This window comes from Mya arenaria, chromosome 14, assembly GCF_026914265.1.
Source record: "Mya arenaria isolate MELC-2E11 chromosome 14, ASM2691426v1".
NCBI lineage: Eukaryota > Metazoa > Mollusca > Bivalvia > Myida > Myidae > Mya > Mya arenaria.
This window is the reverse complement of record NC_069135.1, coordinates 60592739-60609456: the sequence shown is the minus strand read 5'-3', so window position 1 is coordinate 60609456 and position 16718 is coordinate 60592739. Positions and strand designations below refer to the sequence as shown.

General features: G+C 36.1%; 3 protein-coding genes across 3 annotated transcripts; 2 read left to right on the top strand and 1 right to left on the bottom strand.

The window, feature by feature from the left end:
* Nucleotides 1-357: 357 nt before the first annotated feature.
* Nucleotides 358-1962, top strand: LOC128216343 (uncharacterized). Its single transcript, XM_052922902.1, has one exon. The coding sequence runs from the start codon at nucleotides 358-360 to the stop codon at nucleotides 1960-1962; it is 1605 nt and encodes a 534-aa protein (XP_052778862.1).
* Nucleotides 1963-4481: 2519 nt separating this feature from the next.
* Nucleotides 4482-6074, top strand: LOC128216342 (uncharacterized). The gene has a single exon (XM_052922901.1). It carries the CDS (start codon nucleotides 4482-4484, stop codon nucleotides 6072-6074), a length of 1593 nt encoding a protein of 530 aa, XP_052778861.1.
* A 6025-nt stretch (nucleotides 6075-12099) lies between these two features.
* LOC128216341 (uncharacterized) lies at nucleotides 12100-14309 on the bottom strand. The gene is made up of 6 exons (XM_052922900.1): nucleotides 14107-14309; nucleotides 13694-13877; nucleotides 13250-13525; nucleotides 12925-13150; nucleotides 12588-12793; nucleotides 12100-12372 (listed from the first exon to the last, which is right to left on the bottom strand). The coding sequence occupies exons 1-6, from the start codon at nucleotides 14307-14309 to the stop codon at nucleotides 12100-12102; spliced, it is 1368 nt and encodes a 455-aa protein (XP_052778860.1).
* Nucleotides 14310-16718: the final 2409 nt, after the last annotated feature.

Genomic DNA, 16718 nt, shown 5'->3' with positions numbered 1-16718 from the left:
ATATCATAACTCTTGATAAGCTCGATGCGAGTTTTAGAAAATACAAACTCCATTTTCTGAAAATGATTTTCAATTGGATTAATACACACCATATCAATATTTAAGAAAGAAATATCGACTGAGGTCGTTCGTGGTACAATGTGCACACATTTTAATTATGGATATATATCCCTAAAAGTGCATTAACGTGATACGGGAATACTAGTCATTTGCTGAAAACAGGATGTTTGATTTTCTGCATTAGCATTTCACAACACAATGCAAACGAAAGCTTCATTAGAATAGCAATACGTGTTAAGTTGAATTATAAAACGGGTGAGCCGGTATAGAAAATAGGGATTGTGTGAAAAAGGCAAGATGGCGACGGCAGACGGCTCAAATGATATTTTATCAAAAAAAGACGGCCAGTTATATTGTGAACCATGTTTAAATGATGGACATAGACAGAATGTTGAAGGTTTTTGTCTGGAGTGTAATGAGTATATGTGTCAACCCTGCCTTGGTATGCACAGGAAACTACGTGTGTCGAAATCACATCATGTTAAAAGAGGAGAAGAAATGCCTACGGAGAAGCCAAACAAACAAGTACAATATCCCATTCAAATCGATTGTAATTTCCATAGTAACAATAAAATAACGTCTTTCTGCCAATCACATCAACAATTATGTTGTGACCAGTGTGTGATTCTGGGGCATAAAGTTTGCACTAACGTGAAACCCGTAGGCGATTATTTTCAAGAGTTTATTGATAGCAAGGACTTTAAAACATCTTTTGAGACTCTAAAGAGTTTACAATCCGCCTACAGCGGGAAAATGAACGAAGCCAAAATACATCTTGAGGAAATTGACTGGTATTACCACAACGCAATGGATAAGTTCAAAGCTGAACTTGATAAAATCAAGATAGCAGATATAGAAAAGTTACGGGCTATTGTTGCTTCATATGAATGTGTTCTTTTCCAGCTGGCTGCCTGGTTTGAAGACATAGACACATGTACGAAAAACAAACAGAGCAAGGAACTCGCCGTTCTGATGTTGAGAATTAAACGAGAAGCAGATGCGATTAAAGACAACGTACAAAGTTTATGTACCGACGAAAGTTTTGTCAGATATGCATTTGTTCCAGATAAAACTTCACTGCTTCGTCTAGTCAAAGCACCTTTTCTTGTTCAGACGATCTCTATCAAGCATAAAGATGACGCAAACGCATGTCTAATAGAAGACATTGCACTTTTAACACAAAGTCTGATCTTAATAACCGACTTCAAGAATTCAAGTCTGAAGATATTAAATACTGATACGGCTACTCTTGTTGCATACGTTAAATTGCAATCAAAACCATGGCAGATGTCAATTACAGATCAAGGTGAAGCTTGCGTGGCACTTAATGGCCAATCTAAAATACTCCACCTGACGTCTCCCGCAACAGACATTGCCACTTTCCGCGAAATTAACATAGATGGCAAATGTTGGGCCGTAGAATGTATCAACAAAACCCTGAAGGTATTATGTGTGTCTCCTGCCAAACTCCTTGAAATAGATAGAAATGGAAAACTAGTCGGAATTGTCAACAACGACTTAAGTAAGGAAACCACCGAGAATGGAGAACAGTTCGTCACTAATCCGCGTTGCTCAACACAAGATAAAGCAACTGGTTCACTGTACGTATCATGTGATAAAAAACATTCAATAACGGAAATAAAAAGTGATGCTAATGTCAAGTTGCTTGTTAAGTCAGACAAGCTCAATGGTCCTTATGGTCTGTGCATGGACTCTGATGGTTCCATCCTTGTATGTAGCTACAATGGCAAGGATGTGTTTAGAGTGAAGATGGATGGAGACATCCAAAGCGTTTTACTACAACCTCTAGACTTTAAACCTATTGCTGTGGCTCTAGATAAACGTACGAAGCAATTATTTGTCGCTGGAGATTGTGATGAGATTCATGTGTTTCAAATTTAACTTTCGGTTGACCATGGAACAAAAGGTACCGGTATCCGGGTGATCTGAATATGTCAGTGTCATTTTTAAACAAAACCCACAATAGTGCGTTTTTATTTTGATGAACGGCTTCACGATAGATGTTATGTAGGCTAATATATTCGTTTTCATGAGTGAGCTTGGTTATACTTCACAGAACTTTACCAACTAGAACACTGTCTTTGGGGTTGATGTACATATATAACTCTTAAAACAGTTGATCAAATATAAAACATGTACATGTTTAATTGCATTCCTGTAATAATGACACATTCAGTAGAAGAGTTGTTTATTTATCAAACGATTTATTGCAATATTTATTATCATTACATGTAGCGTGTGGTGTAAATTAAATATCTCAGAGTGACCTATATTTTAATATACTGTATCTGCAACCATTGCGTTGCACATTGAGGTATCCGGGTAGTGTACCGATTAATATAACATAGTTAGATCATGTAAAATAGGAAAGCTAAAAGTGATTGATTTAAGTAGTTCTTAATCCATGACTGTTAAAGCTGATTTGTAAATGCATTGACATGTACATGTATGTACAACTGAAGGGAGTCGATGTTCAAATAAGCTCCTCATTGCATTTAGACATGGACAACTAATATTTTATTTTGATGCCTGCTAACCCAATTTGATTGTGGTATCATTTAAAAGGGTATTTCTTATCGATTGCTAATATGACCGTGTGAAACAAATGACCGAACATACACTACATATGAAGTTATGACAATTTGTATGTTCGTTCTAAGTTTCCACTAAAACCGTAAGACAGTTTTTACAATCGTTCAAGGTCAAGGAGCGTGTTTGCAACATTTGTTTCGCTACAAAATTAACATATTGTCCTCCACACATTAAACCCTTTCAAATGATAACAACATTATTTTTATCATTTCATACATGTAATGTGAAATGCAAAACAATGTTTGAGCACATTTTACAATGGCAAAATGCCATCTGTAAATGCCGGTGTCGAAGAAAACATCTAATATGTAATGCTTATAGACTTATTATACGATTTCTTAAAATATGTATTTGTATTACTTCTTACATGTAGTGTGGAGTGGAGAATAAACATTTTGAGCGTGATTGTTAGTGCATTACTTGAATTAGACAAACTACCATCTGTAAAAGCAGGTGTAGTACGACTTGAATTTGAAATATCACGGCTGGGAATCGTTTGGCCGGATGCCATCATTTTTAACATTTTGACATTTTTGATGTTGTTACCAAACGTGTGTTTGCTTTGAGGTACGGGATTGAAAACATTTTATACAAATACAACTAGGCTAGGTAAATGCAAAAAAGAAAATGCATAAGAGTGTTTACTCATATGATTTAAACAAACAAAAAGAATGCATTTGATTTAGGTACAAAAAAACAAGTATTAGCGATGTTTTGGCGCAACTAACTGGATAATTTATGGCCACGTAGCTATTAATTAAAACGCCCATTTATAAAGGTACATTTATTTACATCAGTACCCAAAGATTAGGTTTTTTATCATCAAAGTTAACTATACACGTAGCTTTGTGTTTGAAATCCAAGGTCAGGACGGATGTTTTTCTATATGAAATTCCAATCATTTTGTATGCCTGAAGGTATTACAGCTTGTATTCCTTCTTATTTTCGAATATATTTAGGGGCATTACGAATATTAGGCGTAGTCCAGAACGAAACAGGTGCTTTGCATGTACAATTCAAATGTACTTCATATTAACAACTAGTATTTGTAACTTGCCATTTGTGGGTTTTATTTATTTACGCGTCACAAACGTTTTGTGTTTCGGAAAACGCTTCTACACTTATTGGATTTAAATACCACAAAAATGAGCGACATGCTTTGTTCCGAACAAACTAGAAATATTGGTGTAAAATAAAACAACATTGATTATGCGTGAGTTTTATAACATGCAAAGTAAATTGCCGACATTGTTTATTCATGTATCGCGGCGGAAATAGTGTAAATACTTATATATAAGCCACTTTGATTATTTTTGTTATATGGTTGAGTATATAATCTCGCTTTGTTATGTAAACGCTTGTCTCTGCTGTTTTCGTGTTCCTAGGCAATGAGTCACAACAAGGAAGTAATATGTATCTCTAAATAAGCTCGATACGAGGTTTTGAAAATATAAAACCCATTTTCTGAAAATGACTTTCAAATTGATTAATTTAATGTAATCAAGTGTTAAAAATGAAATATTGTTAGAGGATGTTTATCGTATGAACAGAATGTGCACATAGTGTTTTTTATGGATATCTATCACCAAAACTGTTCTACCTGATACGGAAATACCAGATCATTTAATTATCAATTCGCAAAAGCAGGTGTTTTATTGTATTAACGAGCATTTCATTATATTTAAACAGAGGACTTGTTCGTAATAACTTTAATCTAATGTAATGGGACTAGCAATGCAATAGTGGAAATGACGTTCACATGATGGAACAGGCCATCGTCTTATTTTAAGCCTTTGTGAACGAAGAAAATGGCGACGGTGGGTAGCTCAGATAGTGCGTTAAGCCCTGGTGGTGACTTACATTGTGAGCCATGCTTCAGTGATGGGCGGACACGAAATGTTGAAGGTTTTTGCGTTGAGTGCACTGAATATCTGTGTCAGTCATGTTTGGATGCGCACAGGATACTGCGCGTGTCGAAAACCCACCATATTAAAAGAGGAGCAGACATACCGAAAACAAATTCATCAAATCAAGTAGAGCAAGGATGTCATCTTCACATTCACCAGAAAATAAGCTCTTTCTGTAAATCACACCAACAGTTATGTTGTGATCAATGTGTGATTCTGGCGCATAAATGCTGTACAGACGTGATTTCCATCGGCGATTATTCTGAAGATTTTGTGGATTGTCATTTTAAAACAGTAACAGTTAAAGAGAAAATTAAGCTCTTGCAATCCGTATATACTGCGAAAACGGAGGAAGCCAAAAGGAATCTTGATGAACTTGATTCATTTTATCACAAAGCTATGGATACATTCAAAGCTGAAGTTGACAAACTCAAGATAGCTGACCAAAATAAATTAAAGGCTATTGTATCTACTTATGAAAGTGTTCTGTCTCATCTGACTGTTTACAATCAAGAAATCGAAAGATTTACAAAAACCAAAGAGAGCAAGGCACTCTTCGTAGAGATGTTGAAAACAGAAGCCGAATTACGCACGATCGAGGGCAATGTTCTAAAGCTATGTACCGACGATAGTATTGTCAGATATGGCTTTACACCAGACAAAGCATCGCTGCTCCGTCTAGTCAATGCTCCATTCCTTATAAGGTCTTTTAACATCAAGGATGAACGTGACGAAAACACCTGTCAAATCGCAGACATTGCAATTTTAAGAGAAAACTTTTTATTAATAACAGACAAAATAAATTCAAGTATGAAGATATTTAATTCTGAATCGGATACTCTTGTTTCCTACGTGAAACTGCGGTACCAACCATGGCAAATAACAGTTACAGAGCAAGGTGAAGCTTACGTTGCACTTGAAGGCCAATTTAAAGTACTTCACCTGACTTCACCCGGAACAGACCTTGCCACGTTCCGCGAACTTAGCATAGACGGCAAATGCTACGCCGTAGAATGTTTCAACAAGACCCTGAAGATACCATGTTTGTCCCCTGCCAAGCTTATTGAAGTAGATGGAGATGGAAAACTTGTCAGGGTTATTAATAACGATTTAAGCAAATTTACCACAAAATATGGAGAACAATTTGTTTCTAATCCATGTTGGTCAACAAAAGATCCTGTAACGGGTTCGATGTATGTGTCATGTAACCAGAAAAATTCGATTACAGAAATCAGACAAGACGATACGGTCAAACTATTTATGAAGTCAGACAAACTCAATGGTCCGTATGGTATGTGCATGGATACTGATGGCTCGATCATTGTTTGCAGCTTTAAAAGCAATGCCGTCTTTAGGGTGATGAAGAACGGAGACATCCAGAGTGTTTTCCCGAATCCTCTTGAATTTACCACCCGCGCGGTTGCGCTTGATAAACAGAAAAGGCTTTTGTATGTCGCTGGGAATTCTGATAAAATAAGTGTGTTTCAAATTTAGGTTACTATGGTAAAACAGTTTGTCTCTATGTGCTAACAAGCCCACTCTATCATTTCAAAGCAAACCCAAGAATATTACAATGAAAATTACAGGGACAAGCGCAGAAGTGGAAATTAAAAAAATAAAACCTTTTTAGCGGCACAAACGATTATGAAAGAGAGGACACAAACATATAAACACAGCAACTTGTCTTATTTGGGATGGATATTGAGAATACTTCAGACAAAATGCACCAGTATAATTAAATGTAAACTTAAGGTAATAAGGTGTGTCTTGTGTTTCTTTTCAGGAACTTACTACGCAGCAGATTCACAAACATAACGCTTGGAACAATTTAGTGATGTATGTGCTTATAATGACTTTTGTACATAGTTAATAAACTCCTAAATGGATTCATTAACGTTTTGTCAACTCAATCTTGTTGTGAAAAGCAGCATACGACATATAGGTGATGAACGCTATTTAACTGAAGTCGTTATTTACACTGAGCTCATGAAGACGATCATTTTTACAAAGTTTTATTTACATTAGCTAATTGTATAGGTTGACCATATAAAAGTGTTACGCCCACAGCTGATGCGTTCTGATTAAGAAGACAAGATGACACTGAATGATAAATAAAGTTGTAGATAATATTACTCTAAATTTAGCCATATTCTTTTTTATCTCCAAATTACCAATATTCAAAATCCATTCAAAAGTAAAGTTTGGCCAAGTTTATAAACATGCATTATTTTGACCTGATATAACTCATAATCAAACTGGACCTTGATATCATATAAGCGGACATTCGGAACACATTTGAAGACGGGTTGGTTGAAGTAACGGAAAAGAATGTGTTTTTTCCTAATCCAAATTCATCTCCAATTTTTAAGCTTTGAACACTGTCTGAAACGTTGAGACATTGGAGTAAATCAATCTCGAGTAACTTGCATATCATAATATTGGTTTTGTTTAAAATCTAAGTTTGAAGTCACTGGTAAAGTATTGAATATCAAAAAACTAGGCTGACATGCGTGTTTAATTTGTAGTCTAAAATAATAACGTGCCTTTGTTTCAAGAGTAATTTATTTACTTTCGGGGTTTCACAAAACCATTGTTAGTTTAAACATGTGTCACAAACCCTTTGTTTCGTCCTCATTGAGCTCATAAATATTTGTTCGAGACGTTTAACAAAATGCGTTTAAAACACAATTTCTGTTGTGACTCATTGGGTTTCTTCCCCTTGCACAATTATTGAATCTCTCCTCATACATTGTTTTGAAAACAAACACATTCATCGATAGACACGCTTGGTTCTGATAACACAAGTAGTTTTGGCGTAAAATGAAACTGTGCGAAGGGCATTGCAGCCGAAGTTGAATTAATAACCACGGCGGAAAAGCTATATTAGTGTCTCATATATAAACGCTTATATCACTGGCACGATGATAAGCTACTGCAATAAAGTATCATATCGTATCTCTAAATAAACTCGATACGAGTTTTAAAAAATATTTAATCCATTAAAAGCTTTTCCATCGAATCAATTTAAACCATATCAATTGTTTGCCTGTTACGAGATTGCTAATTGATATTGAGTATCATTTTCCAAAAATATGTTTGACTTTATGCGTGTGCATTTTAAAGTGTTTTTATTAACAAATAACTTGAATTTAATACTTTAATCTTCAATTAAACTTGCAATAAAAGTGTGAGATTGCCTTTCAAACGATTTAGCTGGCTAATATAAAGTTTAGATTGTGTAAAGGAACAGCATGGTGACGGGGGTGGCTCAGATGACATTTTGTCACTCAAAGACAGCAATTTGTATTATGAGCAATGCTTTAATAATTGACAGAGACGGATTGTTGAATGTTTTTGTCATGAGTTTTATGAGAGTATGTTTCAGCCTTGTCTTGATATACACAGGCAACTACGTGTTTTAATTTCATCATATTAAACAAGGAAAAGAAATACCAGAAAAGTAGTTCAACATCCCGTAGAAATCAACTGTCTTTTCCATACTTACAGCAAAATAACACATTATGAGCAATTATGTTGTGACAAGTGTGTGGTTCTGGGGCATTACATTTATATAAAACCCGAAAGAGTTTGTGGACAAAAAGGTCTTTAAACATGTTTTGAGACGCTTAAGAGTGTACAATCCGCCTACACCGGGACTATGAAAAAGAAAAAAATAAATCTTGAGGACATCGAATTGTATTTCGAAAACGCAATGGATACATTTAAAGCTACACTAGATGAAATCAAGATAGCAGATATAGAAATATTTAAGGATATCTTTGCTTTATATAAATGCGTACTTTGCCAGACGGCTGCTTGGTTTGAGGACATCCATATATGAACTAACAAAAAACAAAGACTTCACCGTCATTATATTGGAAAAAAAGGGAAGCAGATGCGCCCAAAGACTATGTTTAAAGTTTATGTTACGACAACAGTATTGTCATAATTAAGTTTAAAGGCATTGATTCTTTATCTTTTGTTAACTCTAGTGTGTTTTTTAAAATGTTTGATACAAAAATATCACCGATTATGCTATATGGTGCTGAACTTTGGGGCATGACTCCAATGAATGTTATTGAAAATGTTCACGTGTATGCTTGTAAAAGGTTTTTGAATATATCATTTAAAGCATGCAATGATGCGGTTTTGGGTGATCTAGGGCGCTTTCTTTTACATATTTATGCTTCTAAACGATTTCTAAAATATTGGTTTAAAATTTCCTCATGATAGATAAGTTAAGTTGTGTTATAATATGTTGAAATTGTATGACAGTTTAGGTTATGAAAACTGGGTTACTATTTTATGCATGAATTTGTATAATTGGTTATATTTGGGAAGACCAGTATGTTGAAAACGAATGTGTTTTTCTTAATGAGTATGTTACTAGAATAAGGGATCAGCATCTTCAAACATGGAATCATAAGTGTGCAGAAAACATAAGTGTAAATAAATATGTGAACTGTATTACTGTGAACAAGTTTCGAAGATGTATGGCTAATTTTAGATGCTCTTCGCACCACCTGGATATTGAAAAAAGCAGACATTCTGGAATTGCTAGAGATTTAAGATTTTGTTTATTTTGTAAAAATCTTGTAGAGGATGAATACCATTCTGTAATCAAATGCCCATTGTATAAGGACATACGAGAAGTTTATATACCTCCGAAATATTACACTTGTCCTAGTCTTCATAAGAGTTCATTTTGCTGATTGCATTTGAAAATGAAACAATTATTAAGAAATTGTCCATGTACTTGTTTTATGCTGATAAAGTAAGACAAACCTTTGTGAATAGCAACTAACATGTATTGATGTATATCGTGGTACTACTTCAATGCAAATTTGGTCATTTTGTCTGATATATCTCATATTTGCCTTATGTGTCAACACTCTCGTTGTTTATAATTGATTGTATGCATATTATATTTATATGGGCTGGAGGCCTTCATGCAATAAATGTTTGAAGGTTGAAATTCATATATGGCTTTAAATCATATAAAACATCACCGACTGCTCAAGGCTCCGTGTCATATTCAGAACATTGATATCAATCATGAATGAAACAGAAATACATCGTCGCTTACATTATATCAAGGTCAAATCGCAGATATTGTTTAGTAAAATAGATAATTATCTTACCAACATATGTCACCAATTCAACCTGAGGACATTCAATATTTAAACGCTTAGACTTATTCTAACGTGCAATTTGGCTCCCGTTCATAGCATATGTCAGTTACATACTCAGCTGTAACATACGTGCTTGTTATGGCCAACCTGAAATACTCAATCTGACGGCGCCAGCAACTGACCTCACTACGTTCAGGGAAATAGACATTGGCGGCAATGGTTACACCGGTATATGCTTAAAAACTAATCTTGAACGGTTAGTGTCTGTCTCCTAACTCCATCTTAGTAAGCGCCTGTAAGAATTCAAGTCTAAAATTAATTGATTCTGATTTTGATACTCTTGTTACCTTCGTTAAACTGCAGCGCAACCCCTGACAGATGTCTGTTAAAGAGAAAGGTCAGGTTTACGCGACTCTTAATGGTCATCCTAAAATACTCCACCTAAAGTCTCCTACCACAGACCTCGGTATGTTCCGCCGTAAAATGTTTCAACGAAACCCTGAAAGTTCAGTGTACGATTCCTGCCAAAAATATAGAAGTTGATGAAGATGGAAAACAAGTCAGATTGATCAACAACGACTTAAATAAGGAAACCACAGAAAATGGAGAACAGATTGTCACTTATCCGCGCTGCTCAACACAAGATCTAGACACTGGGTCGACGCACGTATCATGTTATAGTAAGCATTCAATAACAGAAATAAAAAGTGATGACAGTGTTAAGTTACTGGTGAAGTTAGTTAGACCAGCTGAACTATCCTCATGGTCTGTGCATGGAAACTAATGGTTCTATCCTCGTATGTAGCTATAAAAGCAAGGATGCGTTTAGGGTGAAGAGGAACAGAGACATCCAGAGCGTATTACCACAACTTCTGAACTTCTCCCCTCTGGCAGTTCCTCTTGATCAACAAAAAAAACAGTTGTTTGCCGCTGGAATTTCTGATGAAATGTATGTGTTGCAAATCTAAATTTGGCTTACCATGATACAATAGCCTTTGTTTCCGTGTGATCTAAATCTGACAGATCGTTTATAAGCAAAACTCACAAAAGTTTGATATAATTTGATGAACGGCTTGACATTTGATATAATCATATATTTGTTTTTATATGTGGGCTTGGTAATACTTTTCAGAACTTAACTATCTACCGGACAGCCTTGAGGTTGATGTACATACCTAAATAGCTCTTAAAACAGTTGATCAAATATAACAATACATGTACATGTTAAATGCATTCCTGTTACAATTAAACATTTAGTAAATAATGTTTAAAGTGTTGTTTATCTATCATACGATTATTTTAACATTAATTTGTACAATTACATGTAACATGGAGTGTAAAATAAATGTTTGAAATAGACCTACATCTTGAGTACACTTTCATCTGTAAACCCTGCAATGCACATTGTCATAACAAATTCATACAACATAGTTAGATCGTGTAAAAACAGACAATCTAAAAGTGATTTTTTGAGAAGGTCTTAATCAATGACCGTAAAAGCAACTTGAGGTATTCGATGTCATATATCGTTTATGTACTAACATATGTATGTACTCAATTATTCCGATGCCACTCAAAACAGAACACTGTACACGGCACACATATTCGAGCTTTACAAATAGAATTGTCATATAATTTAAAAGTCACAAACAAATTTATAACATCTTTTTAAAATCTTTGAATATTTTAGAATGCGATCAGTATTTTTGCTGGATGTAGCCAAGGAAATAATATACTAACACTTATAGAATGGACGGGTACCCGGGTACCAACTGTCCGGGTACAATCTGGTGCGTATTTGTTTTTGTTTAAGATGACTTTGTCACCATTATATGCTGTGTTGATTATGCGGCATGCAATCTATGTACAGGTACCAGAGGGTAATTGTCGACTGGTTACCCGGGTCCAAACGTTCTGTCCGTCCATGCCCTGCTAGCAATCTTAATAAAATGAACATATATTTACATTTAAGTAGCGTTAAGCAATATATAAATGCATGTTCTTAAAATTTTGTATAAGTTAAACAAGAGCTGTCACAAGAACGTGACGACTGTTCCTCCAAAGGCCTCATTGGACAGGTAGTCGTTTGTATTTTGGCCTGTATGGAAAGATAGCCTGGAGTATGTTATCTATTTTGAAGATGATCTACCCTACCTTCCCATGAAATTTTGAAATATTGATCTGTAATATTTTTAAAGAGCAACGTGTCCCTCACATCTCTGGCATAACCAGTCAGATACATCACTCAAACTTTCCGACACCCTTACCATTTCTTTCAAGTTCAAACACCTGTCGTGGAACCACGTGTTACATATATCACAGCCATACCAGAATACACCATTCCTTTCATCGTGAATGGTTCCTCTCTGGTCGCACACACCACACCTTTACTGTTCAGCTATTATTTTTAAAATATCCTCATTGTCCGTTTTCTTTGTTTTTCTGTCTTGTTGTCTCTGCCTCTTTCTTTCTTTCTCTTCTCGTCTAATATGTTTTGCCTCTTCCTCCCGTTTCCTTTTGTCCACGGCGTTTCTTTTCCTTTCTTCAGATTTCATTTTTCTCTCCATTGCCTCTTTCTCTTTTAGCAGTTTTTTCTCGGCCATGTCCTGTTTTCTTTTCTCTTTCTCCTCCAGGAGGCGTTTCTGTTCAAGTTCCCTTTCCTTCAATATCGAACGATTCATACCAGTGTTAATAATTTGTCTATTTATGTGCGTACATAGAACAATGATATATTCTAATTGTTCTTATATCATTTAATATATTTCTTCTAAACACTTCTGTAATTTAGTACAGGAACAATATATATAGTGCATGCCGTCATAATTGTAGATCACTTGTTAATCAAAAAGCGATGTTAAGTACAAAATAATTTTACCTGGAGCTCATTCAATATTTCCTCCCCTGTCAGTATGCGAGCTGACTTTACGGCCTTGCTTTTCCGCCGTTTCGCCTGCATCGGTGGCATTCTAGGGGGTACGAGGATGTGGCCTAACGATTCGGGTATAAACCCCTGCGCTACTAGTGGATTTACCCTGAAGGCTCCACAGGTTGGACACGTCTCCGCCGATGTCCCAGTTACACCTGGTAAATGAAGGACTTATACACCACTCTGTCTTTGAAACAATGTTTTTAACAAAGACAACTATATTCAATGTGAGTCACGCCAAAATTTACTATATATACGATTGGTAATAGTATTAGACATTAGTTACCTTCGGCGAAAAGTGGTTCTACTAATTGAGACCTGTCGATTGCCATTCTATTGACAGGGCACAAACCACTAAGTCTGAACGCTTCTCTGATTGAAGCAGGGCTGGCTTGGTCAATTGCATGGTGCAAAACTATTGGAAATTTGGCCTTGCCCAAAGTTACAGTACTGGCCGTGTGCCCAATATTCGTCGCCAGCTTTGAAAATCGAGCCTTCAATGGACCAATGACCTGGAACAGAAAATGAATCAATAGTTGAGCAACTATCCAGGTACTTTATTCCAGGTAAATGGATAATATGCTTGGTAATATAGAAGCAGATAAAAATACCTTTACATCCAGTGGCTGCAGTATGTGGGTCGTGTGGGCTGGCAGTCCTAACAACACCACATCATTTTCAATGGCGGCCTTGATCGTGTGCAAATGAACATGGGCATCATGGTTGTCCATGATCAACAGGACTGGTCGTACGCTCCCACAGTTTGCCAAGAATATTTTTATAAACCATTGATGGAAAAGGTCTGTGTTAATGAAACCTGACTCACTGACACCGAACAACCAAGAGTCAGGAATCCCATCCTGATAGTGTCGATGTGGATGTGACCCCTTTAAAGGATAACATGATAAATTATAAACCAGTGAATAAGTCATAATATATAAATATACATTTTGGTCGCGTATTATAGATACAAAATGACACATGATATAGTGTTGCATGAGGATTCATAACACTGTACATGTAACAACGTTCACAGATAATAAAGAAATTCGTACCGGAAATATAATCAAAGGAGATAACATGCGACCACTTGCAGACACACATAGATGCGCGGTGATATGCTGATTCACCATTGTTTGTTGTCTGTAGGTATGCGCAGCAGTTGGACCTATGACTTTCTGTCGGGAAGTTTCTAGACCAGTCCAGCCCGCCTCGTCGCAGTTGAATATCTGAAACAATCTAGTTTATATGTACCCTCATAATTTATATTTATAATACGTCGAGACGGGGGTTTAAAATTCACATTTATTGCAAACACTAGCAGAAGCATGACTTAAATATGTATAACAGCATAATTAATTTTGTCGTCCACTGTTATGTACCTGAATCAACAATGATGTCCCGTATGTAACACCTAGTAATGTCTCGTGTATGCGGTAGGCACTGGTTAGCCATTTAGATAATATACGTGACCAAAGCCCGCTCTTCGACATCAGTCAGCATTCTACTTTGACCGGTCTGCGTTCCTTTCTTCTTCTGACCAACGCCATCCCTTAGTGTAGATCTTGGAACACCGTACTGTGCGGCTGCCGCCCTTTGACTTAATACATTTCGACGCACGGCCGAAATAGCCTGAGCAAGTGCTTCGTGACTGTAGTTTTTGTAAGGCATTCTAAAAAAATGTTTAAATCAAACTTACATTTAGAAATTCAACCACTCCGCAAGTAAGCGATTATTCATCTTGGCTTCCGCACAAATTAGTTTAAAGCCCATTAGAACACATACAAAGAGGGACAATTCATGTACGTACAAAATATAATAATAAATTCAATTTGAGTTGTCTCCCTTGGACGAAAAAATCGGCGATAACTTCCCCGTTTTTACCGTCTTCTTTATTGTCCCGTTTTTAGGTTTCACCATTTTCTTGCAAATTGAACTTAAAATACAGTAACTTATGGTATTTGATTAATTTATCACCGTTTTTTAGCTTCATATTGACAATTCAATAATGTCGTCTGATAGCGCAATATGTAAGGAAAGGTTTAAAATCCTAACAGGGCCTCATGCAAATGAGCGCGCGCCTGATGACGTCATCCCCCGCGTGCTATTTAAAAGGTCAGAAGTATAACAATGTTTATTTGGGTAGAATTCCACAAACTACTTACATTGGAACGCAGAAAACAGCTGATATCTGTCAAAAAAGGTGCTGCAATGAAACGCCGGACTGGTTTGTTCAAAATATCTGTTTTTAATGGTTTTTACTGGGTGGGCGAAAAAGTGGTACGGGCGAATAATAGGTCGCTAACCAGTACCTTCGTGGGAATAAACAGAAGGGAGAGTCGCATAGCAAACACCAACGCTAGTCGAGGGTAATCGTCGATGAAGCAGGCGAAAACTCGAATTGAACTTGAACCCTTTAACCTACACATTTTAAAACAAGATATAGACCACCCGCCTATTAATACAACTTATAATATTAAGTGGATGATGAAGACTATCGAATTGTAACATACGATTTTAATGCAAACGTGTTGTCTCCCCTGTCACAAGCATATTCATAAAAAAAGGGAGTTGGTCAGTTTATTTTCACATGGTATGTATGTAGTTAAAGAGAAGTGCCGTGGCTGCCGAAAATAGTCTAGAGATATAACTCAACACGTATTAGAGGCAAAGTTAAATAAATGAGTTTCTGACAACACAACGCCGACTACACCAGCAACCTTTATGGTGGATACATATGGTCTGTGTAAGGGGTCTTCACATTGCACCAACTATACCCTATACTAAGACGGTCACATTTCTTGGTCCCTTTTCTCTAACAATCTTGATTTCGCCAAAGCTGCTGATCTTTAAGATTGGACCAACAAACATCATTCCCCCAGTTACAATTTACACGATTAAATTAAGCCTATTCTACTATTGGCAGTATTGCACCTTTTACCAAAATAATCAAAACTATATTCATTCCGATCTGTGAAATTGAGTTTTAATAAGATTTGTCAGCTTATTTGCATAAAAGGTGTAAACCCGTTGTGTTTAAATATGTTTTGAGAAATTCTAGTAAAGTGACAGAAGTAATTGATTGGTGTTCATTCTGTTATCGAGATCTGTGAAATATCTTTGTTCAATTCACAAACTAAGACCTATTATACATTTTATTTGAGTCAAATGTGTGTTGTCGAGATATGTCGAGATATTTACCTTCGCCTAAGTAACCAACACTTACCAATATATATTTCATATAAGGGTCTGTGTTATTTTTCCGTGAAGTTTCCGAAATACAGGGTCGAACTGTATTGATCAAATATGTGAACAAGTTTGTAACTAAAAAATCTCATTTTTAAATAAGTGTCTGATCAGTGTTAGTGTTTGTGCAGTTTCTGGGTCCACACAAAGCACATGGAGAAACCGTGTACAACCCTCCCAAAGCGTGTCTGCACTCATGTCACCGTACACTATATATCGGATACCTTAATGAATGTCACATAGGCGAAACACACATATATACATATATGTATAATGAGACATTAGTTATGATTATGTTGTATATACGACCTATGCGACTTATTGACCCATCGGGTCGGTGGCTACCTTTAAAAGATATGTTATTAATATATTTTGTTTGAATTGCCCAAGTCATGTCACAAAAAAAACTAAGCTAGTGCGTACTTCCATTTTTACTTGCGTACTGACTCATCTCCATATTTATACAAATTAATATATTTTATGGTTTTGCGTTTTGATAGGTACCCGCGTACAATTTTAGTACCAGGTACTCAATCCGCGCCCTGTCAGTTAAACTAGCTGGTCGATACCCGACTGACGAATCAGCGTCCAGATAAGGCGAGGCTTATCAGTTGCCGTTGCTATCCGCCGTGACCTCCGACAATTTTCATAAATCAACACTAGTGTAATTACGCTGTTTTCTATATATTTAACACAAATTATGTTTCTCATATCTGAGAGATAGTAAAGACAGTTAAGGAAATCCGAAAAACTGACATTTTCCCTTAATGCTGCTCAAATTATGCCAAGGGACATTTAAGAAGACTATTTAAACTCTCTAGATGTATTTATGTA